The following is a 27,281-nucleotide window of genomic DNA, read 5'->3' as shown; positions in this document are numbered from 1 at the left end:
CCCCATTAAACAGTTTATTACAACACTACATCTATTGTAATCAAAGTGGTGCTGTTTACAGACATTATCATATGAACATTTTTAACAAGAACAAACTACTATAAAAACAAGCATTTACTTGACATTTTGTTCCAATTGCTTGCACATTATAATGGTCAAATGTATATAACCAGTAATAAAGTTGCAAAAGCTATAACTTTTTAAATCACACAGGTTTCCTTCAAATAGAACAGTTAAGCAACATAAAAAATAAAAGTAGAGCTACTGGTTACCATTTATGCAGATTTGCTTTATTCAGATCTATTCCTGTTCATTTTATCCATGAATCCTTACAGGTTCAGTTCAATCACAAGAAGCAAACTGCTGGACAAGCATCATTTTCCCCCATGAAGACTGTCTTGGAAGGTGTTCCTCTTCCTTCAGCTGTAATGTGTCAAAATTTGTGATGTAGATTTTGCTATTCCCCACAGTACACAGAAAAACGCTGGCTTAACTATACATACACAAGTCGTGCGTGCATCTACTTCACTGTATGTACTCTAACACAAAATAAGAATTAATTGAAACAGTAGCTGCCCTTTGTGGTGGAGAAATGCTCCCAATTTACGTGATGATTAAACCTCAGACATTATGATTTTATTCTTCTTAAATATTTGCCTTATAATTTAATGAGGGAAACAAATGAAATATAGCAACTACTGTTTCTGCGATGATGTAAACATTTATAAGTCATTTTCTAAAATATGCTTACTACAAAAATAAATAGAAAAATGCTTGATTTTAATGTAAATATTTTCCTTCACTCACATATCAATTCTATATATAACTCATTAACAATTAAATGAGAAATGAATATAAAATGCAAAAAGTTATTTTACAAATTAGTTGTATTTATTTGACAGCATACAGGAACTTCTGCAAACGTTATAAACCAAATGGTGCTCCATGTTACAAAATTTGTAAATATATAGTTCAGTATGCACATTTAATAAATATGACATCCACATACAAATCTTGACATAATACAAATTTAAAACATTTACTTTACTTTCATTCTATTCCACCTGTATTGAAATATCTAATGTAACGTATCAACTAACCAGAAGAGCTCAATAGGAATCTACAATGATAAATTTCACTGAAAACTGACATTAAAAAAAAACCCCAATAAATGTAATAAACTAAAATTTCAAAAATACATAAATATACAAACTTCAGGTAGAGGTTCACAAAAGAAACATTCAATTTAACTTGTATATAAGTGATCACTGAAACACCAGATATTTAAAATGTAAATTCCAAGAGGGCATTTCAATAAGATGATGTAATAAGGGGCAAAAGGGCATAATATTTAATAATATTCTGTCATTAAAAATAATAGAAAAATCCCTTTTTCTCTGTAATTAAGAGTAATCAATATTCTCTCACAACTAGAAACTTTGTGTCTTTTCCTCCCCAACTAGGCTATAATAATCTTAAGAACATCAATACACATATGCATTCACATTGCCTAGAAACAAAAATCTAACTTTTACAACTGCTAAAGATAAAAACAGATGTTATAATCCTGGACTTTTTCTTTTAAATGAGTAATTTCAATTTGCCCAGATTTTTCAAGGACATACTTAAGGTAATGTTACCTTCTATTGTACATTTATCTCACACTGATGGAGCTTTAAGTGGAATTATTTCATGAAAAAAAATCTAAAAAGGTAGCTTTCATATGCTTTATTTTTATTATTTGCAATGCACTTTTAAAAACTGGTATTAAAAGGTGTTAAAGAGAGACAAAGAATATGTTCTAATCTGAAAAATGAGTTACTGGATCATAAATCTAATTGCAAAAGAATGCTATCCCACAATTTTTTTGTTATGCTAGGAGGGATGAAAAAGAGAGATCAGGACATTAAGAGGGAAGAATTACTTAAAGTCACAGTGAGCCGAACAAAAATATCCAACCCTTCCAAAACACCTATGGCATATACTGCAACTTTATATATTCATCACTCAATGGAGAGTTCTATACTTTTTTACGTAGAGCCTATTTATGAAGTTATAACATACATCTTTATCAAGGAAAATACACTCATCTTTTTCTTGATTATATTTATAGATAGATGTTTACTAGTAAGTCTCTCATTTTCACCATACAGACATAAAATCTAAAGGAGAGTCTGACAGACTATTTCTAAACACTTTACATATATCCATTTGGAAATACAAATTTTACAATCTCAAACGGAAGCGAATTTGAAGGCAATAGAACCCATTTCCAGTAATCCAAATCCATATTTTATAGTCTCAAATTTCTAAGTAGACATCTCCATAAACAAAGATAGCAAAAAGAAGCTTAAAAGTGACAAATACATTCAATGCTCATATTTTCAGAATACCATTTGGTCAAATCTGTGTCAAAGCCACAAAATTACTTGGGTTAGCTATCAGTTATAAAAGAAAGATATGTGTAAACACTTAAAAGAATAAGAAGATAAATGGAATCTACAGCTCTTTAATCAAGTCTGTGAAGTGAGCACTAAGAGAAATTTCAATACAGAGAAGCACTTGCATTTTGAGATAATAATGTGAGATCAAGCCAATACTAACAACTCAAATTATGAGTGTTAGAAACTCATTTAAGCAAATCTGTTAGCATAAGTATTTCTAAACTCATGGAAAATTCATCTTTCAAGATTAAAATATACATTAGATATGGCTCTTTTACAGGTATCACATTAATATACTGAATTAATGGATTCTATATAATTTTAGAGACGTGTTTTCATTAACTCAGTGAAACAAAATTCACTTTTATATGAAAATCCTTAATGAGAGGAATGGAGATGGTATGGACAAAAGAAACAGAAGTATCTAAATATAAGCCAACCCTTTCTTGTGTTGACTAGAGCATATCACACAAAATTGTTTACTGTAGGTATTCATCAAAAAATTCCCTTACTACTACCAAAACATATTTTCATTTTTCTACCTCTGGAGATGGTACTTACCTCATTTTAACTAAAGCCTTTTATTACACTATAATACATGTAAGATTGTTACTCTAGGCAATTCACTAAATAGTAGAAACAAACTTTGCCACAAAGAAAACTCAGCTTTGCCCCAAAATTTCACAAAAATGGACACTGCAAAATAAGCTGTTTATGTGATTTAGAATTCACTGTAAGTTAAAACATGCTACCATAGTTGACTAATTTGCATAGCATATAGGGCACCCTTAACCCCTTTTTGGTTATTAGGTTTTCTTTAAAAAACGCTAACTAAATATTTGTTCAAAACATTATTTATTCAAAACAATGTAATTTACAAACTAGAACAATGGTAGTAAATTTCACACTGAGATGAAGGTGAGAGAGCAAGGTGACTCACACTGGCACTGAGGTCTTTTTTTTTTTGAACAGGGAACATTAATCATTTGTAAACAAAACCATATTCTTAAACCACCGTGAGCAAAAAATACACTATACATACACTCAAGGAATCACTTTCTACCCTCCTGTCACTTTAATCAAGATAACTATGTATATAGTCAGACAAGTTTGCAAATAAGAGTAAAAGCAAGGAAAATTACAGTAGAGGTGAGAGCTAGCATACCCAGATGAAGCAGAGCAGTTAGGATATATGGGAAAACACAATGAAATACAGGCAGGGCTGGACAGTAATAGGCAGATTTCAGATGACTTAAGAGTTGCAGAAATAAATTTTAAATATCATCACTAGTATCATTCATCAGATAACTAAGAGTTACTTAATTTTCACATAACCTTCAAAGTAATTCTAAATCTTAAAGAGATGAAACATTTTAACATAAGAACTTTTTATTCTTTTGGCTTTGTTTTTCCCAAACAAATGGAAAGCTATAAACTGAATGAAGAATTCAAAGACCCCTAAATCTTGTGCAGTAACAATAAAATCTATGATCATGAAATTCATGGTAGAAGAAAAGCAGTACAACAGAGGAAAGAGTAGTTATTTAATCCACATCCCACACGATACTTAAAAATTCTACCAAAGAAATGGGCAATGATTTGAGAATATGTAAAACCTCATATTTCAGGGAAAGGAAAAGCATGAATAGAGAGTATTTAAAAAAATAATTCGGTTCGTTATTCTATAGTACACAAAGAAAAACTGAATTGTTACAGAAATGTGCTAAGTAGCATTGTTCCAAACAAGTAATAAGAGGAACACAATCTAAAAGAAAACAAACTCAACTATGAAAGTAAAATTATTTCTGTGAGAAGTGTACAATCTGAAAACACTCTACTACTTTTGTTTTGCTCAGAGTGGTCTGAGAATACAGGCAGAAATTACAGAAGATGAAGCACAATGTGTTTACATACTGAAAATTTACAATACTGATAATCCCATTCAAATATTATCTATTTGAACTTAGAATACTAAATGCTCTTAGAAAAACTAATACATTTTTAAAATGAGAGAATGCAATTAACATTACCAACAGTTCAAACACAAAAAATTAAGATGGGACAGACATTAACAGTTTGCCAACATCATTAAGTTTCCAGTTAAGAAGTTGCCCCTTTAGTCATTCATCATCACTTTAATAATAGATTACATTATTGTTTTATTTGTATACAGACTTACTGACATTCACTTTAACTTCCAAGTTACTCATTCCATTCAGTCCACTTAAGATTTACATGAAAACTCAAAAGGACTCATATTTTAAAACTCCTAAAAAGGTCAACAGACCTTATTTGATGTGATTAAATGTGCAGATAGTTTTTTGTTTTTTTTTACTTGAATGTATTTAATCCCAGTCCCCACCCCTTTATGTACATCTATATCCACAATAAATACTGTTTGGTAAAGCAAAGGTACAAGTAGTCCAGGGTAACAGAATTTTTTGCACTAGAAATGCTTATGTGCAATGCTTGGATGAAGGCACATAACAATATTACAACTCAATTCTGATTAATGTACAAACAAAACATGGGCATTTTGGTATGGTACACATCAGTGGTTAAGAAAAAGCGTCAACAATAGTTTGCAAGTTAGGAATTCATAGTTAATATCTGAATGTAATGAAACTCAAGCCATGATATAAGTTAGGTGTACCCATTACAGGAATGTAATGCAATGTTAGTCAATTCAAAGTATTTAAAATTGACAGTGGGCTTTTCAAGGAGTTAACCTGGTTGACTATGCTAGTTTAAAACCAGTAAGAAAATTCATTAATTAATTTTGGGCACAAACTGGTTCAGAAGCCCCTTGATGGGCACATTCAATTTTGGGGATGCCTGAAAATGTATGTGAGTTTTGTTATCATGCCTTCCTCAGTTACTAGAAGCTGGCTGCTAACTGACAAAGATTAAGTAAAAATATAACATGTATGACCTTACTATAAATGAAATGGCTGATACAGTTAGGCATTTCAAGTAGTAAACTGGCCACAATTCACCTTAAGGAACTCATGGACACTGAGAATTTTTTCAAAAGATGGGATCAAGATGTGTTCAACCTAGGGGTGAGGGCTGGGGGGTGAGGTGGGCAGCTATATCTTCAAAATTTAGTATCTAGATTTATATGATACAACATTCTTACTTATATCCAAAAATAGTATCAGTTTCAATAAGCTTAGTTTTTTAAAAGTGAAAACTGTCTTGCCTCATGTTAAAAAAATGTTTTGAGATTTACATTAAGTTCTGTAATACAATACACGGAGAACTTTGTATTAGTTTTGATAAATATTCAAGATGCATATTTGAAATGCAAAGAAAAGTATTAAAATTGGCCTTTTCTCTTCAAAAAGCCCTTAAAACTATAATCTCATTTGTGTACCATAAAAGTAAGACTTTACATTTTACTTATATTCAAAAAGGATCTCACTTGCTTAAAGAAACTGCTATTCTGCCACAGAATTACATATACTTGAGAAAAAGTCTTTGATTTTACCCTTAACAATTTAAATACGGATAATTACCATGATTGAATGTTCAATGCTTCCCATGATTATGGAAAATAATCATCTAAATAGTTACAAGGGGTTTGTTTTAGCCTAATTTGGATATGCCATCAACATGTAAAGAAAAAATATTTGTTTACAGAATAAACTGTCACATGCATAAATCTTATACCTGCCCTCCCCCCACTTTTCACATGAATAAATGCTGTTCACAAATATAAAAAATAAAATTACACGTGAAAATGAAGTATAAACAGACAACTCTTCCCATTTTATGATAAATGTACACAAGAAATAGTTTTAAAATACAGAAAAAAGACACAATGATTATGGTTTATGAATGAAAGGTCAAAGAAAATCATTTCAAAGTTATCCTAACCTGGGATGTGTGATCTGATACAACTTTTAGATATAGAGTACCCTGAACCCATTTTAATAAAGTTTCGTATCTTCTTTGCAAATTACTGTTTCTTTTATAAAACAAAAACCAAATGCCAGGAAAAGTGTCTTTTCTTAAAAACTTTTTAATAGAAAAACCTTTCAATGCTGAGAAAAAACATCCTCCTGTATTGTGAGCTATTATACTGGTAGTTAGATATTCTTCGAGTTTTAGGGATAAATATAAGTTAGTTTAAGGAGAGAAACTTCCAATTTAATTTAAAAGTCCAAGCACATTTTGTGTGTGTGTGTGTGTGTGTGTGTGTGTGTGTGTGTATGAATCAACTCCCTGTATTTTTTATTTTAAATATGAAAACTGTGTATGTGATTAAGACAATTTCAATTTTCAGATATTAGAAGTAGACAATGAGTTCTCTTATTTTCCTGCTTTCTTAATACCATTAAACAATCTAAAACCCAAAAGTTATTAACTCAGCAATACAATAGTAAAGGATAAGAAGTCACATTTTTTTACCTGTCATTACTTACCAATCATTTTTCTCAGATGTTTCTGGAAGGTTAAATTCAGAACAAGTAGTCGGACCATTTAAAATGTAGGTATATACTGTATAAACAATAGCCTTGGAGTTACAATTACTATTAATAATACATATGCTAAGTACAACAGGAACAAGGAGTACCCACCTTCTAACGATGACGATACTCGCGCTCTCGGTCACGTTCTCGGTCTCGGTCCCGGTCCCGGTCCCGATGTCTCTCTCGTTCTCTGCTTCTCTCTCTATAATAATCATCATGACGATCTCTACTACGGGATTTATGACGCCGACTCTTTTCTCGTGATCTACTATGGTCCCTCTCTCTTGATCGTTCACGTCTTCTAAAAGAAATTACTGAATTAATGCTCTCCATAAATGGACAGCTTAAAAAGATTCAGTATTTTTAAACACCAAAATTTTTTATAAATCTAGTTTAGACTTATGATATTCTGAACTGCAATGACTTATCAACCTACCTACATACATGAACTATGAATTGCATTTTAAAAAATATTCACCTAAAAATTGGGAACCAGGCACACCAGGGCAATATATCATAGCATCTATTACATCTATTATAACTAGTAGCCTAATACAGACATGTAGTGTTTACTGAATGAAAAACAAAGGCAAAAGAGGGAAAATTTCAAAAGACTTGTGTTACAAACTAAAGACCATACTTATAAAAAAGGTTGTTTTTTAAGATATAAAATTCTTAAAGTCATTCAATATACAATGAGACTTACAAACATAAAAATTACCACTATCAATACAGGTTACCTAAACCTATATATAAATATCAATTTTACATTTATAACTAACCAAAACTTTGTTTAGCATGAGTGGTACTCCACCAAGAAACTTTCAAATAACATACACGTTTGCTAGAAGGGCTGGGGGTCCATGACGGGGAGCAGAGAGACCTAGTAATTATGATCTCTAGAAAAACCTGGGATACTATTCACATTGTTATTAAAGAGAAATGTGTTAAGAGCTGTCTTATAAAACAAACAAAAAAAGAGGTAATTTAACTGAAGCATACTGCCTAAAACACTGCTAGAAATTCTAAATTCCATAATTCACAGTAAGGAAGTAACAACTGCCTATTAATTTAAATCTCCATTTTTGCATCAGACAGCTAGATTTAGCAAACATCATTAAGTGCCAAGTTCCTTGATCAAGGCAGAAGTTCTTACTTTGGACTTAAAAAGAATATGTAAGATATAGTCATTAGCAGTGTAGCACAGAGAAGACAAGTGGTGACTCTGTGGCATCTTACACACTGATGGACACTGACTACAATGGGGTATGGGGGGGAACCTCGATAATATGGGTGAATGTAGTAACCATATTGTTTTTCTTGTGAAACCTTCATAAGAGTATCAATGATACTTTAATAATAAAAAGAATGATATGGTCATTAGCTATGAAAAATTTGTTCAGATACAAAGATCCTTACATTGAGCCAGAAATAATAATTATAAAGTTGGGGCCTGTGACAAAGACAAGCTCATTTGCCTTAACTTAATGAAGAAGATTATACCGCCAGATAAAGTATACTAAAGACAGATCTAAGAATATCTTGTGAAGATTAAAGATCTACTTTTCAAAAACAGGTAAAATTTCAAGGTTAGCAGTAATGTTAAAATAAGGAATTTAATTAAAAAACTAGGAATGGATTGATCATTTATTCATTAACTCCCCTGTTCAAAAGATATTTATTTAGCATCCATTCTGCACCAAGCACTGTTCAGCCATTAGAAATATTGTAGTGAACAAGATAGGTAAGACCCACCTCTTCTACCTTTCAACATGTATTGTGGTGAAAAGAAAGGGCATTAATAATAAATAAGAACAGATAATGGCAAAATACTATGAAAGAAACAAAAGAATGACAGAATAACCTGGGAGAAGATCCCTCCTAGGAAGTTACACTGAGTTGAGACAAGAGCCAGCTATATTAAGAGCCAGGGAAATGGGCTCCCAGCAGAAGGAATATCAAGTACAGAAACAAGTGGGTCAAGTACTTAATGTGCCAGGAGAAAGAAAAAGGAATCCAATATGGCTAGAGAAAACAGTGAGTAATGGGAGAGGTATAAGATGCAGCTGAAAAAGATAGGCAGGGGCTACAGTCTATACCATACAGTGCCTCAATATTATTTACTATTCATTTAGTCTTACTCTAAGAGTCACTAGTAGCCTTTGAAGGGTTTTAAGCAAGTGAACACCTGACATTTAATTTAGAGTTTAAAACAAAACAAACATCACTCTAGTTGCTGAAAAAACAGTAGTAAGTAAAATCAAAGTCCTATTTTAAAGCCCCAAACGGACTATTTTTTCTATTTGTAGAGTAGCAGTTTTAAATAGACACAAAACAGGAAAAGTTTTACCTTGATCCAGAACCATAAGACTTGGATTCAATTCCATGAAGGCAATCTTGCAAAGAGCTAATAAGAACTTTGCAACGATCATCAGCAGATACTTTGGACTGTTTAATTAAAGAAATTGCAGTTACCAATGTCTCAATAGCACTCCCATAATCACCTGTGAGAGGAAGAAAATGGGTTAAAATTAAATCTGGTTTTCAAAATACCATCCACCACTTGAGGTAATTATAATATGCACTTTAAAATGGCTACATTAGATGTCTTAATTTTTTTTAGTGTTTCAACTATTTGGAAAAGGCTTTTTTATGTGAATGTCAGCACAATTTGTTGTTATTTTGCTTATTTTATGAATACATATAAGTTCTTATTTGTAAATATAGCAATAAATGAGCTGCCTTAAAGCTCCTAAACCATTAAATGCCAGGGCCAGTACTTAAATCTAGACCTAAAAATTGAAATTAAGGATCTTTCCACTACACTGTGACATACAGCTTCCTTCAGTGCCTTTTAAATAGACTACAGGTAACAATTTGGAATACAAACATAACTACCACATATAAATGACCAAACTTCAACACTGTAGTAAAAGTTTTAGGTCATTCCTAATAACATAAATAAGAAATGTTAACACTGGAAGAAATGTACAAACCAGCGCTTGCATCAGACACAGCTCTTGAAATAGCACTGCTTGAGATTGCCCTATTTCTATTCATGATTTCTTCAAACTCAGCTTCACTCAATGGTGTTCTTGCAGTATCCATTTCCCTATAAAATCAAAATAAACCTTAGCTCGTACTCAACAGATTTTCTAAGTTAGTCATAGCAATATAAAACAATTCATTATTAATTGCTTCTAACAAGTGCCTCTGAGCTGGTTGTTACTTTTTTACATCAAAGCATGTTCTTTTCTCTTATAAGAGAGCAAGTCTAAGCAAAACACTCTTACACCAGGATCTTCCAGCTGAAATAAACTAGCACCTTAGAAACCTAGTCTTCCTGGAGGCCAGAAATGACATATTTACATATCTACAATAAATATTTTTTAGAATTACACAAAAAATAAACAGACAATAAATTGTACTGATGTAATGTATTATATAGCACACGGTTATGTATGAATATATATTTATATATACGTAAAAAAAAGCAAAGAATATAACCCTACACAATCAAGGGCAGGAATTTGGTTTATGTTCAGATCCTCTATGCACAGGGCCCAACTCACAATACAAGGATAATAAATGTTTATGAATAGAATTTCAGGCAAGAGAACATTTTAGACTATCTTGTTTGCTACTAAGTACCTAAGAAAAGTATCTGGTAAATAAAGGTTATTTATTTAAGTGTATGTATCTGTTGAAAAAAACTGTAATGAAATGCCAAGACTTTCTAAAGGTGCTTGACAACTCTGAAAATTATATATGTGTAGTACAGGAAAAGTCAAAATTTTTGCCATCTTAGTTACTAGGGTAGGACACTGAATTGAGGCAAGCAATAGTTCTTTGCAATGCAATGAGGAAATAGCTGATCTATCCTTTTGTATCATTTTAAGGCATTATTGTTATTACTATTATTCCCAAAACTTTATAAACATCCTGACACCAAATTACAAGTTGTTCAAAAACCCATGTATGATTTCAACTTAAGTGCTGAGACTTGTGCCCATTCTATCCCCCCTTAAAAAAAAAAATCCCATGGAAGATGAGTTCTCAATAAGCTTCATAAAACACTAATCAATAGTAATCCCTCTCCCCATTTTTGAAAACCTGATACTGCACAAATTCTATAATGTTAGGAAAAGGATATGAGACTCAAATTTTAAACTGTCTAACCAAGATACCTAACCCACTCTTACACACTTAGGGTAAGTAATTGATAGGCAGTTGCTCACTGAACTTAAAGTGAACAGAAGTTATACTAACTTGGCAGTTTACCACTTTCTAAAGAAAACAAAGTATTTTTGGCAGTCAAAAAGGTGCAACTTCTAAGGATAGGTAGCTGTCAATAGCCTTTGTTTACAATATCAAATTAACTGCTGTGGGTGGGCACAATTATATGGAATTAGGCAGATGCTCATAACCATTCCTGCAGTACATTACCAGACAAACTGAAATACAAAGCTGCTTAATAATTATCATTAAAAAGTACAAAATCAAATGATAAACTCAAAAGAAAGTGAAAGAGGCAAATCAAATCCAGAGAGTTCTTGGGGATTATAAACATAGTTCTCCGAATTAAGGCTTGAGTATGAATAATTTTAAATTACTTTGAAAGGGAGCTAAGAGATTACTTAGTTTCAACAGTGGTGTCCCCCCAGTCTTTTCTCTAAGAATTGCCATTAACTTCCACAAAGCCTGTGTTTTACAAGCACTTGCCCACCCAAATATATTTGCAAATTATTAAATGTTCCCGTTTTAATTAAAAGTTAGTAATTTACTACTCAGGACTCTGGATCAGCATGAGATAATCAACAGTAACCATCTAACAAACTTACCTGGCTTCTAAAACAATGAAAAATCTTTAATGTTGTATGTAGTTAGTGCCATCAATGGTAAATGAGAGATTCTGAAATCTTAATGCTAGCTTAATAATTCCATTTGCTTACTTGAATCATCTTTATTAACCACTTTTAACTTGAAAAATGATGCAAATGAATCCTCAGGATTTAGTGACTTACCCTAAATCACATGGATAAGTAAGTGGCAGAGTTGGATAATTTCCAACCCTGTTCAATTTTTTACCCTACAATACTGCCTCTTCTAAGAAGAAGACAATACAGAAAATTGAGTGTCTGAGGAAAAGACCGTAATTAAAAAAAAAATTCTCAGTGACGGAGCGTAGACTATTGTTTACTTAACAGAAAAATCAAGACTATTGTCACAGATGCATACTAACTCACCTTCCAGGTGGCCCATAGTCACCCCTATCATATGGTGGAGGTCGGCCATAGGGATCTGTTGGTGGTGGACCCCGGCTATCTGATGTAGGCATGCCGCTGTTAGTTGGTGGAGGAAAGAAAGCCGGGTTCACATGTGGAGCTGGTGGTGGGGCACCTGGAGGTGGTCCAGGAAGATGCGGAGGAGGAGCAAGTGTAAGGGGTGGCCCAAGAGGGCCCGGTGGGCGAGGTGGAAAGGGGCCTGGAGGTGGAGGTGGTCCCTGTTGTGGAGGTGGTGGACCAGGAGGTGGGCCGTAGCCTGGAACTGGAGGTGGAGGGCCAGGAGGAAGCGGACCCAATGGAGGTTGCCCAAAAGGTTGTCCAGGGAAAAGAACTGGTGGTGGAGGGCGATCTCCTCGATTAGGAGGCCCAGCTAAAGGAGGAGGCAGAACCTGACCAGGAGGTGGAGGACCTGGTGGACCAGGTGGGCCTGGAGGACCTAAGGGTGGACGTGGTGGAGTCTGTCCAGCTAAAGAATAAAGGAGAGAGAGAAAAAAAATACTTCAATAAGGCATTTTAACTTTCATGCCAAAATTATACTTTTAAAGCATAATTCACAGACCAAGATTCTTTCTCTTTAAATAAAACCTATATGGTAAATGCTACACTAGCAACTACAAAGGTGAAGTATATCCTTACAAATTTAACTAGCTCAATTTATGCTTAAGAAAAATTACTAAAACATTTATGAAAGATTACAATGCTTAGTATCCATCTTTCAGTGCACACACGCTTCTTACAATGAAATCACCCACCTTATATTCTACTCTGATGCCAAGCTAGAAAGTGAAACAAGGAAAAATGGTCTTGAAAGGATTTTTTAAGAAGTAAGAAAATAAGACTGATGTAAATATTCTATATATAAGTCAAGCAAGTTTGGAGAAAAATAAAGACCTTTTAGGCCAAAAATGGGTATTTCCTCTATGCTGTGCCCCATATGCCATGGAATCCTAGTTTCCAGGAACAAAGGCCGAGTTCCTTTAACAAGATGCTTGATCAAATTTCCTGGATTCCAAAAATAGCATAACAAGGAGAGTAAGTCACATTAATAATGCATTACTTGAAAAAGAGAGAAAAGGAAAGAGGTATTAGGTAGACACATTTTATCCATGGTAATTAAAAAAAACTTTACCTGGAAAAGGTGGGGGTGGCCCTCCTGGTCCTGCTGGTCCAGGAAATCTGTCCCCACCTGGGACAGCCCCTGGAAAACGGCCCCGTCCTCTACCACCTTGTGGAAATGCTGCACGTGAACTGCCTCCTGGAGGACCAGCTTTACCTTCCCCAGACATTTGTCCTGATTGTGTAGCTGCAAATATCCAAATACTCATAAATAGCATTTATTAAAATAGTTCTCTGAAATGTAACCACTGTAATTAGAAACAACCCTACATCAAAGTTCATTTACACTGTATACTAATTTGCAGGTGCCTTGGGCCTGTCCAAGTGACATTCACATCTATTTAATTCTGAAGTCTCAAAGCATCCAGACTTAAATGTATTTCCAACAATTAAGTATGAGTTACTTTCAAAATACTAGTACTCTGCAGCAGCCAAGACCAAAATTCTCCAATAGAAATCAGATTTTCACTAAGCATACATCATTTAAATTTTCTCACAGTCATTAAGTCTTGTGTGCTAAAACATTCAAAGAAAAATTGCCACTTGAATTTGTTAATTATATGACCATCTACTTTACCTCTTTAAGTGGTACCATTCCTAAGTGTATAATGGCAAACCTTTTCTATATTCACTTTACGAAGTGGTGAAAGGTCTTGGTGCCAAGTAGAAAATAAACGAGTGTTTTCTGGTTATCATTGGTTTCTCCCCCACCACAACATACACCCACATAACTTTCCTTCTATCTAAGGATTAGAATGTAGTTTCTTCTTTTCTCTAGGATGCAAATGACAGGACAAGAATGGCAGGACTAGAGAACTTGTACACCTGTATAATACTTAGCCTGTGACAATTAGAGAAAAATGGGAGGTTTCTAGTACATAGGACCACAGTCATAATCAGCTATTAAATTCAAAGCAAGGACTTTCTAAAATGGATTCTTCAAGGAACTAAATATTAAGACAGTATCTCTAGAATAACATCTGGCAAATGCTAGTAAAAGTGGTTAAAATGCACATCTTTAATAAAAGCCTCTGAGGAATTGCTTACTTTTCCTGGACTGCATTTCAAATTGACTCAGGAACTGTTTATTGCATGGAGTTACAACAGGATTCTGACCATGAAGTTCTCTTTTAGGCAACAGATCCATCAACTTTTTTGAGGATGCTTCAGATCCAACACCAACAAGGGCAAACCTGTATGTTTATATGTTTAAAGAGGTGAGGGATTCATGTTACTGTCATTAAAAAGGAAACGCCTGAATTTACTCTTACCTAAGAAAACTGAAAGTAAGTTTTAAATCTATACAAGCTCACATTTTCATCTATAACTTTTTTAAGTAACAACATACCATATACTTTACTGATTTAAAGTGTACAATTCAGTAATTTTTAATATTCAGTTTTATAATCATCACCACAATCAATTTTAGAACATTTTCATCACCCCAAAATAAACCCCCAAAGCCATTAGCTGTCACTCCATTTCTTCCCCTCACCCAACCCTAAGAAACCACTAATCCATTTTGTCTCTATGTATTTGTTCATGTAAATGGAATCACAGTATGTTTTTTTGTGACTGGCTTCTTTTACTTAGCATGACGTTTTCAAGGTTTTTGTCAGTATTTAATTTTTTTATGGCTAAATAATGTTTCATTAAATACTACATCTTTAAAAATCCATTTATCAGTTGATGCATGTTTGGGTTGTTTCCACTTTTTGTTTATTATGAAAAGATGCTCAACATCTTTAACCATCAGGGAAAGGTTAATCAAAACCACAATGAGATACCATTCTACATGCACTAGGATGGCTATAATAAAAAGAACAGTTAACAAGTGTTGTGAGGCTGTGGAGGACCTGGAACCCTCATACATGGCTGATGGTACTGTAATATGTGCTAGCCACTTTTGACAATCTGGCAGTTCCTCAGAAGGTTAAATATAGAGCTAACATACAATCCAATAATTCCATTCCTAAGGGTATACATACACCTAACAGAATTGAGAATATATGTTGATACAAAACTAGTACATGAATATTCACTGGGGCATTATTCATAACAGTAAAAGTATAAACAACCCCAAAGTCCATCAAATGATTGATGTATTAAAAAGATGTCTATCCATATACTGGAGTATTATTTAACCATAAAAATAATTAAGTACTGATATATGCTACAACATTCATAAAAACAAGCTAGGTGAAAGAAGTCAGCTGCATGGTACCACATATTATATGATTCCATTTATATGAAGTGCTCCAAATAGGCAAATCCACAGAGACAGATTGTTAATGAGTATGGGTTTTCTTTTGGGGGAGATGAAATGTTCTGGAATTAGTGATAATCGTTACACGATATGTAAATACACTAAAAACCACTGAATTGACACTTCAAAGTGTGAATTTTATGGTATGTATGTAAACTATATCTCAATTAAGAAATAAATTAAAAAACAGAAACAAAACAAATGACTGCCATTTTGTACAGCTGAGGATATTCCAGGTTATTTCCAGCAGGGCTCTTAAAAGCTTAGAACTTTTCTCTCCCTAATGTTCAGAATGGCCCAGATCCCTTATTATAGTTAACAAATTCTGCTATTTGATCCAAGATTATCTTGGGTCAAAGTATTTGGAAGAAATTTAATGAATTCATTAATTTAACAAATGTTTTTTGGGCACCACCTAATGCATGCCAGGCACATTTAGTACCAGGGATACAACAGTAAACAACAACAAAAATCTGCTCTTGTGGAGCTTCCAATCTAGCTGGAGACAATACAATAAACAAGTAAAATGTACCATAATAAAGGAAAAAAAAAAAAAAAAGGAAACAGAGTGATGGGAGTGGTGCTATTCTGCATGGGAGGCCAGAGAAGGTAACTCCTAAAACAGAGTTCTAAATGAAGGGAAAGAGAAATCCATGTGGATAACTAGAGGGAAAGTCAACCCAGAAACGGCTTAGATTCTAAGTAGCAATGCACTTGAGGAAGAGCAAAGAGACTAATGGGGCTGAAACAGCATAAGAAGGCAAAGAATGCTAGGAAGTAATGGTGGGAAACATTACATAGGGCCTGCAGGCCACAGTCTGGCTTTTACTCTGAGAGAGGAAGCCTCAGTAGATTCTGAGCAGACAAATATTGATGTTACTCTAGTCCATCTTCTACTGTGTGTGGTAGTACAGACTGTAAGAGATTAGGGTGAAAGCAGGAACACAAGGAGGCTATTGCAAAAGTTCAAGAGACCAGTAGCTCGGACCAGGTAGTAGAAGTGAATTTTGTTAGAAGCGGTGAGATTCTGCACACATTTTGAAAATATTCTTGGTTTAACTGGCACACTGGTCAACGTAAAATAAGCATATTTTGGCTTATTTACTTTATCATTCTGCTTCTAGCAATTTATCCTATTAAAAAAATCCAGAATCTGCACTTAAAGAATTATATAAAATGATGCCAGCCACAACATTATTTATAATAGCAAAAACTGTAAACCCAAATAACCAAAAACAAGAATGGTAAAATAAATTACAGTAGCATACAAGGTATGATGGGAAGAATTAGACATTAGAGAGAATGTGTTTATTGATAAATATTTGCTTTACTCCTTGTATCAAACATGTTATAAAACATGAATTATAATCCTGTTCATTTTTTTTCAATAAGAATATGATATAAGCACTTGGATAAAACCTCTAAGTATATTCACTAAACTGTTAAGGGTGATCATCTATACATGGTGAGATTGTAGCTTTTCATTTTTTTACTTTTGGCTTATCTGTATTTTCTGTTCCTATAATAATCCTACTTCATTTGTACAGTTTAGAGAAAATAAAGTTTAACGAAGTAAAGCAAAATATCTATTTTATGCACATTATTTTCCAGTTGCCCATCTTTCCTTATCACTCAATCAAAGGGATAGTAACATTTCTTCAGACTACCATTTCAATAATCATTTCAACAAAAACTGGGAAAAACTCAGGAAAATTAAGTAAACCTGACCTGTCTATACCTCCACTCTATTAGTTTTAGTGAGCTAGATCATAGATAAGTGAAATGAATACAAATCTTTGTCCAAGAACCTTCTGACAATTGAATAATAAAGTATCATGTGTATAATTAACATTAACTGCAAGGAAAGTTACCCCCAAAATTTTAGTCACTAGCTACTAGTATACACTAGAAGAAATAAAGATTAAAACAAAATTCTTACCCCTTTGACTGGCCATTTGCCCGATTTTCAAAAAATTTTATCTCCAAAATATCATTTACTCCCAAAGAATGAACTGCTTCAGTTAAGTCTTCATCTGTTGTCCACTGTAAGACATTTTCCTCTCATTAGCCATCGAAATAAATCCAAGATTTAATAGTTTCATTAGTTTTTAAGAGTAAATTCACAATAAAAAGAAAAATCAATGCTCAGCGCAAATGTAGGTACAGTCACTGCCAGTGACTCCCATTTCAGTGCCAAAGCCTCCCATTTTAAATAGCACCCGAGGCTATAACTTCAACTTTTGATGAGGGCTTCAGAAATGAGAAAGTGTATCACCCCCTTAAAGATAAATTTCTTTTTAAATCTTCAAGAATTTCTGGTGCGTCAGCTTTAGACTGCTATTATTTTAAATTTTCAATAAAAGGAATCTCAATTGTCCACTTCTCCTTAAAGGAACTTGTTTAGGGAAATAAATTCCATCTTATGTTTGAATATAAGAAGGAAAAAACTAACAGGTATTGAGTATTTACTATGTACTTTATGTTAACTATTTAACTCTTAAAACAACCCCTTAAGTCCTATTATTATTCTTATTTTACACATGATGCAATAGAGGCTAAAGAGCTTCTCCAAGGTCACAAAAGTAATAGGTGGAGAAGCTAAGATTCAGTCTTACAACCACTTTTTATAACTACACTGGTACTATCTCCAATATTACAAAATTGCTCAGACTAAGTGGTTGGAGGTTGACCAATTAGTTACTTAAAAATGTAAACATTTTAAAATAAAATACTATTAAGGAAGGGGAAGGGTGACAAGTCTTGATTTCCAGACAATTTTTAAACTTTCAAGTATATGTAAAAGTGTTTCTAAGTAGAGATGTAAAAATTCTACAGGACGGTTTCAGTGAATATTTAAGTTTTAATGCTAATAAAATTATAGATACATTGAACATCCAGTTAATGAGACTCCCAACTAATAATCTATAGTCTCATGAACAATACTGTAGCAGTATTTCCTTAAATCAAATTTCAAATATAAGAGCAGAAATGAAACTCAGCAAAGTCTATAATATGAATTAGATAGTGAAAAATTTTAAAACTAGGAGTTGTACTGTGTCTCTTTCTTTCTTTCTTTCCACAGTTCTAAATCCTGATTTAAGATCTTATGTGAGCATTTTCTTTGTAAAACTGAGATGGCTAAGTAGTAAGTTAAGATGTTTAATGCTATCTGTATTTCCTTCTTCAATGCATAAGCAAGCATACAGAACCAACCTATTAACTTCACTTATTTTATACAAATGGAGAAAAACATTATTAGAACAGTTCAAACTTATTTACCAAATTTAATTCATTTGTTAAGTTTACTTACCCATGTTAGATTTCCAATATATAATGCAATTCTCTTTCCAGTATATGTATAGACTACATTTGGTGCTGCTCCTTTCCCCACATCATCACCAACAGTTGGTGGCAGAGTATCCATATAATCCCGGTCTTCTGGGGCATCTCCATTATTTGCAGATGGAGAGATGACATCATCATACAAATCTATTTGATCATGCCCACCATATTCAGCTTCCTGAGATACAGAAATAATGCTCTACATTATACACTAGTCAGACTACTACTAGACTTGAATACAAATTCATCACCTATTTTGTTTTAAAAATATGGCAGAAAATAGAAAAAGGCCCAAAGATCTCAGTACAAATCTTCTCTTACTTTATGTCACAGATGTGTTCTTGAATGTTGCGATGCCTACCAAGTGAATTTCTATACAATGAATCCTATTTCCCAGTGATATTTACTATAACATAGGAAATAACGTTCCCCTGGGAAAAGAACAACACGTAGACAAAATAAAATAAAACTTTCCTTGGAAATAAAACTTTTAAAAACAATACATAGATACAAATAGATGTACCTAAAGAAAAATGACACAAAATATCACAAACAAAACTCACAGCCATTGCAAGTATTATTTTCTATGGTATTTCAGGATCTTGTTTCCCAACCCTGTGAAAGCTGTTAGTTTTAGAAAAGAGCATAGCGAGCTAAGCCAGAGGGAAGAGAAGAAGAAATGTGGTATGTAAATAATTCCAAATGTCAAAACAAATGAACAAGGGAAAGAGAAACAGTAAATACAACTCTCCAAAAATTAGTATCTAGCAAGTTTTATTTTTCTCAGTCAACAACGAGTTAATGCTTACCTGACTTCTGAGAAATCTAGTCAATTAGCAAGAGGTGTCTAGTCAATTAGCAAGAGAAAAGTGGTATGAACAAAGATCTAGGAAAGCTTTGACATTAAGAGAGTCACCAGCAGAATTAATAGCAATGCTAGTGGACACCACTAACATGCCTAAATATAAAGCAAAGAGGCAAATGAAAAGGAAACAGGTATGTAACAGAAAAGGAGAAAAATCAAAGAGGGTTCAATTCGTAAATAAGCACAAGAAAAATGAAATGCAGTTATTGGCACAACACTCAACACCATTTAAATTGCCTTTGGTAAAAACATTACTGGGCCACAGGCTTCATTAGACATAATCAGAAGAAAAACTGTATTTATCTTCCTCTCTTTCTACCACCAAGTATTTAAATTGATGTGAACTATTTTATCCTTATGAAATAGAAAGAATATTTGAGATAATAAAGGAAGAGGCAATTACAATTACAAAAAACAAACTTAAAGAGTTTAAAGAGTTCAGACATAATTCGTATCCTCTATTAAAACAACTTATTAAGGATAAACTGTTACACTAATGGCACATGGGAAGGAGCTAACAGTTTGAGGGATTACTATTATATGGATAATAATTGAGTATTATTATATGGAATAGAGAATGACCCAGATAAAAGTATCTACAAAATGACTGTAAACAGATGAACAAAATACTGTAATTATAGACCCCCCAAAATCATAGCTATTGTTTTTTATTCAGAAGAGAGCCAGGGTAAGATTTTTTTTTTAATAATGAGAAAAAGAAGAAAAAAGCTAGAAGGGGAAATGTTTCTACACATAGCCAAAGGGACCTGAAATTTGTAGTCATCTTTAGGTCATCTTCTGCATAACTGAGTTAACCAATTTACTAAGTATATAACAGAATCTTTACATAACAATTTGTTACAAGGCAGAATGTTTCTAAGACTTATTTAATAAGGGACCCAAGATCTCATGGGAAGTCAGAGAACAAAGCCATCTTTAGCAATGGGTAGAAACTAAGACCACGAGTCACTGAATAATGCCATAATTTTATTTTGTTTATAGAGCAATACCAAAATAATCTTTCAAAACCAAGTTTCTGTTAAACTAACATGCTCAAACTGCAGCTGACAGTGAAAATTATAAAAAGGAGAGTGAGTTTTGTTATGAAGTTTCAGTGTAGCTGAAGCTTCAGGTGGCCTGTTTGCAGCAATGGTTCCATACATTTAAGATACTAAAAAGCTTCCCGCAAGGGGTAGTGGACACTTTAAACTCTTGCAATCCAATTCAGTACATCAAGTAGAATTATTATTATCTTTATTCAAAGGGAGCTGTGTTTCCATCCTCCTCAGCAGAGACTATAATCACAATATATGGTCTGAGGGAGAGTAAAAAAGAATGCAAGGGTTATTAATAGTATGACTAAAATAAAAGTATTGGCGTTTACACTTTCACAAAATTGGTTAACATATTACTTGATTTTTCATTAGTTGTAAATCTAAGAAAATGTTTACATAAGTAGACAGTAATTTGCAAGCATAATTGCAGCTACACTAACCTGGTGAACCACAATCACTTACTATTTTTGTCCGTCCATGAATTCCTATGTTGACACCAACCAATTTTCCATATTGATATGATTCTACCAAATATTAAGGATCAGCCATTTTGTCTGGTAGTTGGACTGCTTCCAATTGTTTGAAGTATGATGCTAATTGAGACCATGGTCCTGGGGTTTGATCTCCATGTGGACCAGTTAGCTTCGCTCTGTTCCAAAGCCACAGCTTGTATGTACTTCTAGCCCCAACGGTATGCATTTGGATGTGGTGAAAAAATATTAATGAATCTGAATACATTTGCTGCCATTACTCAAGTGCAACCCAAAGCACACACTCTTTTTTTGTATTATCAGTCAGTAATCTTCCTTTTCAGCTTCAGCATATCACACCTATCCTCCACATAAAAAAAAAAAAAAGAAAAAACATCCTTTCTGTTCCACTTTAAAATGGAGGAAAACACCCATATTCTGAAATTATGCAAAACATCTATCAAAGGTCATACAAAAGCAAGCTCTGAAAGTCTACTGAACAAAGAAAATGGCTTCTACTTTGTCAAAGAGAAATTGGTCAACAGAGTCAAGTTTTACCATGTAGTCTTTTCAATTATTACCTTTAGGAAAGTTTAATGGCATTCAGAAACAAGAAAATAACAACAGTGCCCCTCCAATTATTTTCAACACCAAATGCTGCCCACTCCTAACTACTTTTCACAGTAGCTAAATACCAGTGGAGCTGCACATTATATGTAACTTCCAGTAAGCAACAGCTCTTGGGGTTTGTTAAAAAAAAAAAATCCACTAAGTAACTTTTTTCATTCCCTACATTCTAAATCATTACAATCATTCTAAAGGCAAGGTAGCCTTACAAGACTTTACATTTCAAGATTATTCTACATGATATGCAAGTGGTTGTTGCCGAGGCAGAAAAAACACTTAAAAACAACATAGATAGCAAGATAGCCAAAATTCTGTTATTTCCTTTTTAAAGGCAATGTTTCTCAACCTTTTTTTTTTCATTATCATGGTCCCCCTTCCCTTCAAGGAGTTGTTTTTAGACATATTTTCCCTCATCACCTCCATAAAATTGTAATACCATAGATATACTGTATACCGTTATTGGAATGACAGTCTTCATTCTGACAGGTCCAAAATGGTAGTCCTAGAACTGTAATACCATACCAGAATTATAAGATATTACTAGTAATGAATGGCTCAGCAAAGGCCACCTGTTTCATAGCCCCTCTATTAAAAATTTTTTTAAATTTAATAATTTCATTTAGAAAAATGTAAGTGGGGGGAAGCTACATTTTTACATTTACAAAATTTATTCTATACCAAGGAAAAAGCTAGCACCAAAATCCAAAAGCAGATAATCTAATATGTATTTATCTTTTTCAGAAAATTTATCATTTTCTAATTTTGTCTAATCACGTTCTGAGTTGAAATATTAAAATTGGTCTGTAAAAAGCTCAATTAATGGTAAGGAAGCCAACTTGGTACTAAAAATATGCCATATAAACCACAAAGCAGGCAATTTATAGGTAGGTGAATGACTACACTCACAAATAATGAAACTGAGAAGAGTTCTAGCTTCCCTAAACACTTCTACCCAAATTCCTGAATGAATCTCTACCCACCTCATTCTTGACCTTACAGACTTATCTCAGAGGGTTTTCTATTAAACATACATTTACTGGAAATCAGTTTTCACTGATATTTGTCTAATAAACTTTTTTTCCAAATTGGCTAAACAACTGACCAGAGTAGATATACAGTAACTAATATAAAGTATAGTAACTCACAAAATAAAGGCAAGTTGACTTATGAGGATGTCTGGGTCCATAACTTCTAAATGAATTTTTTTCTGGCCACTACCTACATACATTTTCATTTTAAAGCTGGGTAGTTAAATTACTTAATCAGCACTGCTGTCATTCCCAGGCCAGTAACTAAATTCTAAATTAAGAGCTTCTGGTCCCCGAACAAGCAAAATACCTATTACTTCAATGCACACAATATAAACTTTGCGGGAGTTCACAGAATTTTTGACATTTTCCCACCAACAAAACTTCTACAGATGAAGACAACCCATAAAGGATGGGTTCTTCAATACAAGACCTGTCAGTGTTGTCTCTCACTCCTACTAGAGTGCACTCTAAGGGTAGAGACTATCTAAATTTTGAATTCCTCCTTGTTGGCATACGACAGCTCCTCAGAAATGTATTCTGAATAACTGAATTTTAAAATGTTTAACTTACTTTTGGTTAAAATCTAAAAATCTATAATCATTAAATATTAGGCTAATAACTATTACATTTGAGTACAAATCCCAGTTTAAACTGAACTAATACACATTATAGAGGGTGAAACAGAACTGCTTTCTTCTCAATTCTGAATTCAAGTAATGTAGAAATTTGGAAGTAGTTCAAATTAGTCTTCCCCGGGAGCAACTGTTCTCAATTTGGTTACATCCAAAAACCTTCAATTTAAGAATTAAACAGCACCCATAAAGAATAGCAGAGTCCTTTCTGCCTCCTCCCCTTCAACTTTATTCTCCATCCTTAAATTCATCTGGTGAAAAAAGGAACTCTATAGTTTCACTAACTATTCTTGCCCATCCCCAAATTAAAGTTTCTTTTAAGACATGTTAACATCTCACAAGGTTTGAAATAGCTTTACACCGTGCTTAGCCAAAATACATACATGAAAAAAAGCTTCATTAAAGTAGGACCATTTAAAATAGAAGAAAATGGAAAATACAAAGGCTACAGAGAATTTCAAAGGACACAAATGCAATTAAGACTGCAGCGCACACTTTAGAACAAAGATTTTTTAAATGTTTACAGCAGTTTAGAAGCCAAAATAAGTCAAGAGTGGTTATACCTGGTAGAACATTTTACTCAATTCCAATAAAATAACAGCCGAAGTTTATTACAGCAACCAGCAGAAGGTCAATACAATATATCAATAACATTTTAAAACCTAGATGAAACTTAAAAGCGAACAACTATCCTTTTGCGGCCGTATTTCATACAGTAATTACCACAGCAAGCAGAAGATTACAAAGGCCAATGACAGCAAAATAACAAAGTCTCTATTTAATCCATTAATCTATTCAAAAGTATGAAGATCTTACTGATAAAATCCTACAACTATGCGTGAAATAAAATGCTATAGGTGAAAGTCAAACAAAAAGTTACATTTTAAAAAGAACCCTACGAAGTAGTTCCTCATAAGTGCTACAAAATTTTAATCTTACCTCCTGCCTAGTTACTACACAGCACTAGTTACTGTACACAGATAGAAAGTATCATCCCATCCAGCTATACGGTTAGAGAAATGCCCAACCCAAATTAAGTATGTGAAAGACTAAAAAATATTTCATGAAACAGTCCTTAAGAAAGCTCAAAATTGTATCCCAAATCTCCTTTATAGTGAGTAGAAAAGCAAAGCAAATATATTTTCTTCTAAGAAAAGCTAATGAAGACAAGTCTTCAACGCTTAATCATTCCTTTACGTGGTTATGTCCCTCTTTTTGGCTGGAATGATAAAAGGAAAATTTCCTAGAGGTCTTTATTTACTGACCTTAAAAGCATTAGAATTAGCGCTTAAGTTAATTTTCTAATTTGTCATTGAGGCATACAAGTCAGGCATATATCCAAACATAAGCACAATGAAATAACAAAGATATTAAAACAAAGTTTGATTACAATGGGTTCTATTTAAACATATCCCGTCTTTAACGCACTAGGAAAGAAACATTCACAACTAACTGGAAAATTTTTTTCTTTTCTAATAATATTTAAACCAAGGGCACAGATTCCCTGAAGAAAAAAAAAAAAAAGCTAACAATTTCTAGCTTTCCCTATTAAAAAAAAATCTTCAACCACTAGTCACAAACAAGATGCTTACTGGGGGGCGGGGCGAGGTGGGACACAGAAACATTAACCAATAGAATTTTATTAAGCTTCTCAAACGGACCTGGAAAATACAAAAAAATTAAAGCTTTTAGTTGCACTGCGGTTAGGCACAATTCGGTTTTAAAAACTGTTACTACGTAAGAGGCAGTAAAAATGTGAACGGCAGGCTTAGGCTTAAACGTCACTACTCTAGTACAAGCGAGGTCTTTTGCGAGGATGCCCAACAACAGACATCCCACTCCGCAGCTAATTCTTCTTAAGCAACTGTGGCGGAAGATACCGGATAAACCTTCATTCTCACTTTCTCCAACCTTTCACAATGTAAAGGACATCCTTCGGAGGGCATTTAACATTACGCTTTAAAAAATGGGTCATATTTACAACCCTTTATGTTTAAACTACACCATGGCAATTTCGGGTGGACGGTTTTTATTTTAATCACTTCTCTGATCTCTCGGTGAGCTACCGTTTTTTTTTGTTCCATCCAACCACCGCGCTTCCAGTCTTCCTTTGGGCCCGGCCACCTATCTTCACAGGTTATTTTCATCACAGGCCAAGAACGAGTGGGCCTCAAAGGCACTGCAAGTCCCCGACACAGAGGCAGGGCCAGCGCACCGACTCTGAACGCGATTTCTGATCCCAAAGTCTAAGGACTTGTTGCGAACGTGCCCACAACCTAAGCCGCCTTGGGAAAGTGTGAAGGGAGCAGGAGGAAGGCGCCAGGCCAAAACCTGGCGCAAACGCGGGCAGGAGAGCCCAGGAAACTGGGCGCGCGGGATACAAAGGGCCGTGAGCGCGGCCTTCCATGAGGCGACCGCGCATCGACAGAGGCACAAAATGGAGCAACGCGAGGCAGCGGGGCCCGAGCGGGAAGGCCAGGACGCGGCGGGCGGGCGGCGCGCGCTCCGCCGGCCTTCCCCCCCGACGCGGCGGCGGGGGAGGGGAGAGGAGGGGCGCGGGCGCCCAGTTCTCTCCCCGCGCACACGCGGCCCACCGCCCGGCCTAGCGCGGCGGGAAGCGTCCGCCCGCCGCCGCCAACAATGGGGAGCGAGGCGGCCGCGAGGGAGGAGCCGGCGGCGGCTGCACGGCGGCGGGCGGTCGCGCTCCGGGCCCCGCGGAGGCCGTAGGACCCGCGGCCTGCGTAACGACACCGTAGAACGAGCGGCGAGGAGGCGCCGCGCTGGGGTCGGCGGATGGCCCGCAGGAGGCACAGGCGCACTGTCTGCAGCCGCGCCGGCTTGCGGCCCGCGGCGGGCCTGGGTCAGCGCCTCGGCCACAGCGCCGCCCGCTTCGGCGGCGAGCGCCCAGGCCCTTACGTACCTGGTTGAACTCTTCGCCCACATCCGCGTAAATGTCTATGTGGTCCACGCCGTCCGCCATCTTCCCTCGGCCTCGGCCGCCGCCGCCGCCGCCTCCTCCAGCAGGTTTGCCCGCCGCGGCAGCAGCGGCGGATCCAGCGGCGGGGGCGGAGCGTCCTGCGTCACTTCCGCGGCCCCAGGGGCCAGGCGTGGGCGACCGGGGCGGCGGTCGCTGGCAGCCCCGCGGCGCGGCGGGCTGGGAAGCGGAGCGGGGTCTCTGAGGGCAGAGGCGGTTCCCTATTTGTGTCTGCTTAGGCCAGGCCTGGGGTGTCCCATTTGTTGCAAGACTATTTTCGCGTTGCCTCTGCTACACTCAGACGTTTGTAGTATTTGCATTTCTCAGTTTTTCTTATATTTCTCACAGCCAGGCTCCTAGAGAGGTGGAAGGTATGTCCGCCGGTTGAATACAAAGTGTAACCCAGCCTTTTGTGAGCGCCTTGAGCGAGAGAACAGTGTTTCACTCTGCATCCGCAAAAACCAGCCTCGTGAACGCTTGACACCCGTTGATCGTTATCTTGAGTTATTTGCAGCTTACTTATGTTATTTGCATGCTTCTTATGTTTCCGTCTCTATATTTTGTCGTCTTCTTTCATCTCGTCCTCTTCGTTCCTTGCCCATCACTTTTTCCCCTTAGGTCTGCAGTTGGTTTTCTCTGAAATAGTTCAGATGCCTCTAACTTGAATTCAGTCATCCTAGAGCCCACCCAACCCAAAGG

At 35.2% G+C, this 27,281-nt stretch overlaps 1 protein-coding gene across 4 annotated transcripts; it reads right to left on the bottom strand.

Moving 5' to 3' along the window:
• Positions 1-26,686, bottom strand: CPSF6 (cleavage and polyadenylation specific factor 6). 4 transcript variants are annotated; one of them, XM_037017024.2, is made up of 11 exons: positions 26,529-26,686; positions 18,897-19,106; positions 17,526-17,629; positions 14,368-14,513; positions 13,334-13,507; positions 13,096-13,206; positions 12,166-12,670; positions 9,916-10,031; positions 9,270-9,423; positions 7,028-7,220; positions 1-423 (listed from the first exon to the last, which is right to left on the bottom strand). In XM_037017024.2, the coding sequence occupies exons 1-10, from the start codon at positions 26,586-26,588 to the stop codon at positions 7,031-7,033; spliced, it is 1,770 nt and encodes a 589-aa protein (XP_036872919.1). In that variant the 5' UTR covers positions 26,589-26,686; the 3' UTR covers positions 1-423; positions 7,028-7,030. The 4 variants fall into 4 exon arrangements, with proteins under 4 accessions (XP_036872919.1, XP_036872920.1, XP_036872921.1 ...); XM_037017025.2 differs by having other exon boundaries at positions 7,028-7,217; XM_037017026.2 differs by lacking the exon at positions 13,096-13,206.
• Positions 26,687-27,281: the final 595 nt, after the last annotated feature.

This window comes from Manis javanica, chromosome 10 (assembly GCF_040802235.1).
Source record: "Manis javanica isolate MJ-LG chromosome 10, MJ_LKY, whole genome shotgun sequence".
NCBI classification, from domain to species: Eukaryota; Metazoa; Chordata; class Mammalia; order Pholidota; family Manidae; genus Manis; species Manis javanica.
Note: the sequence above shows the minus strand (reverse complement) of the source record. Positions and strands in the feature narration are given on the sequence as shown.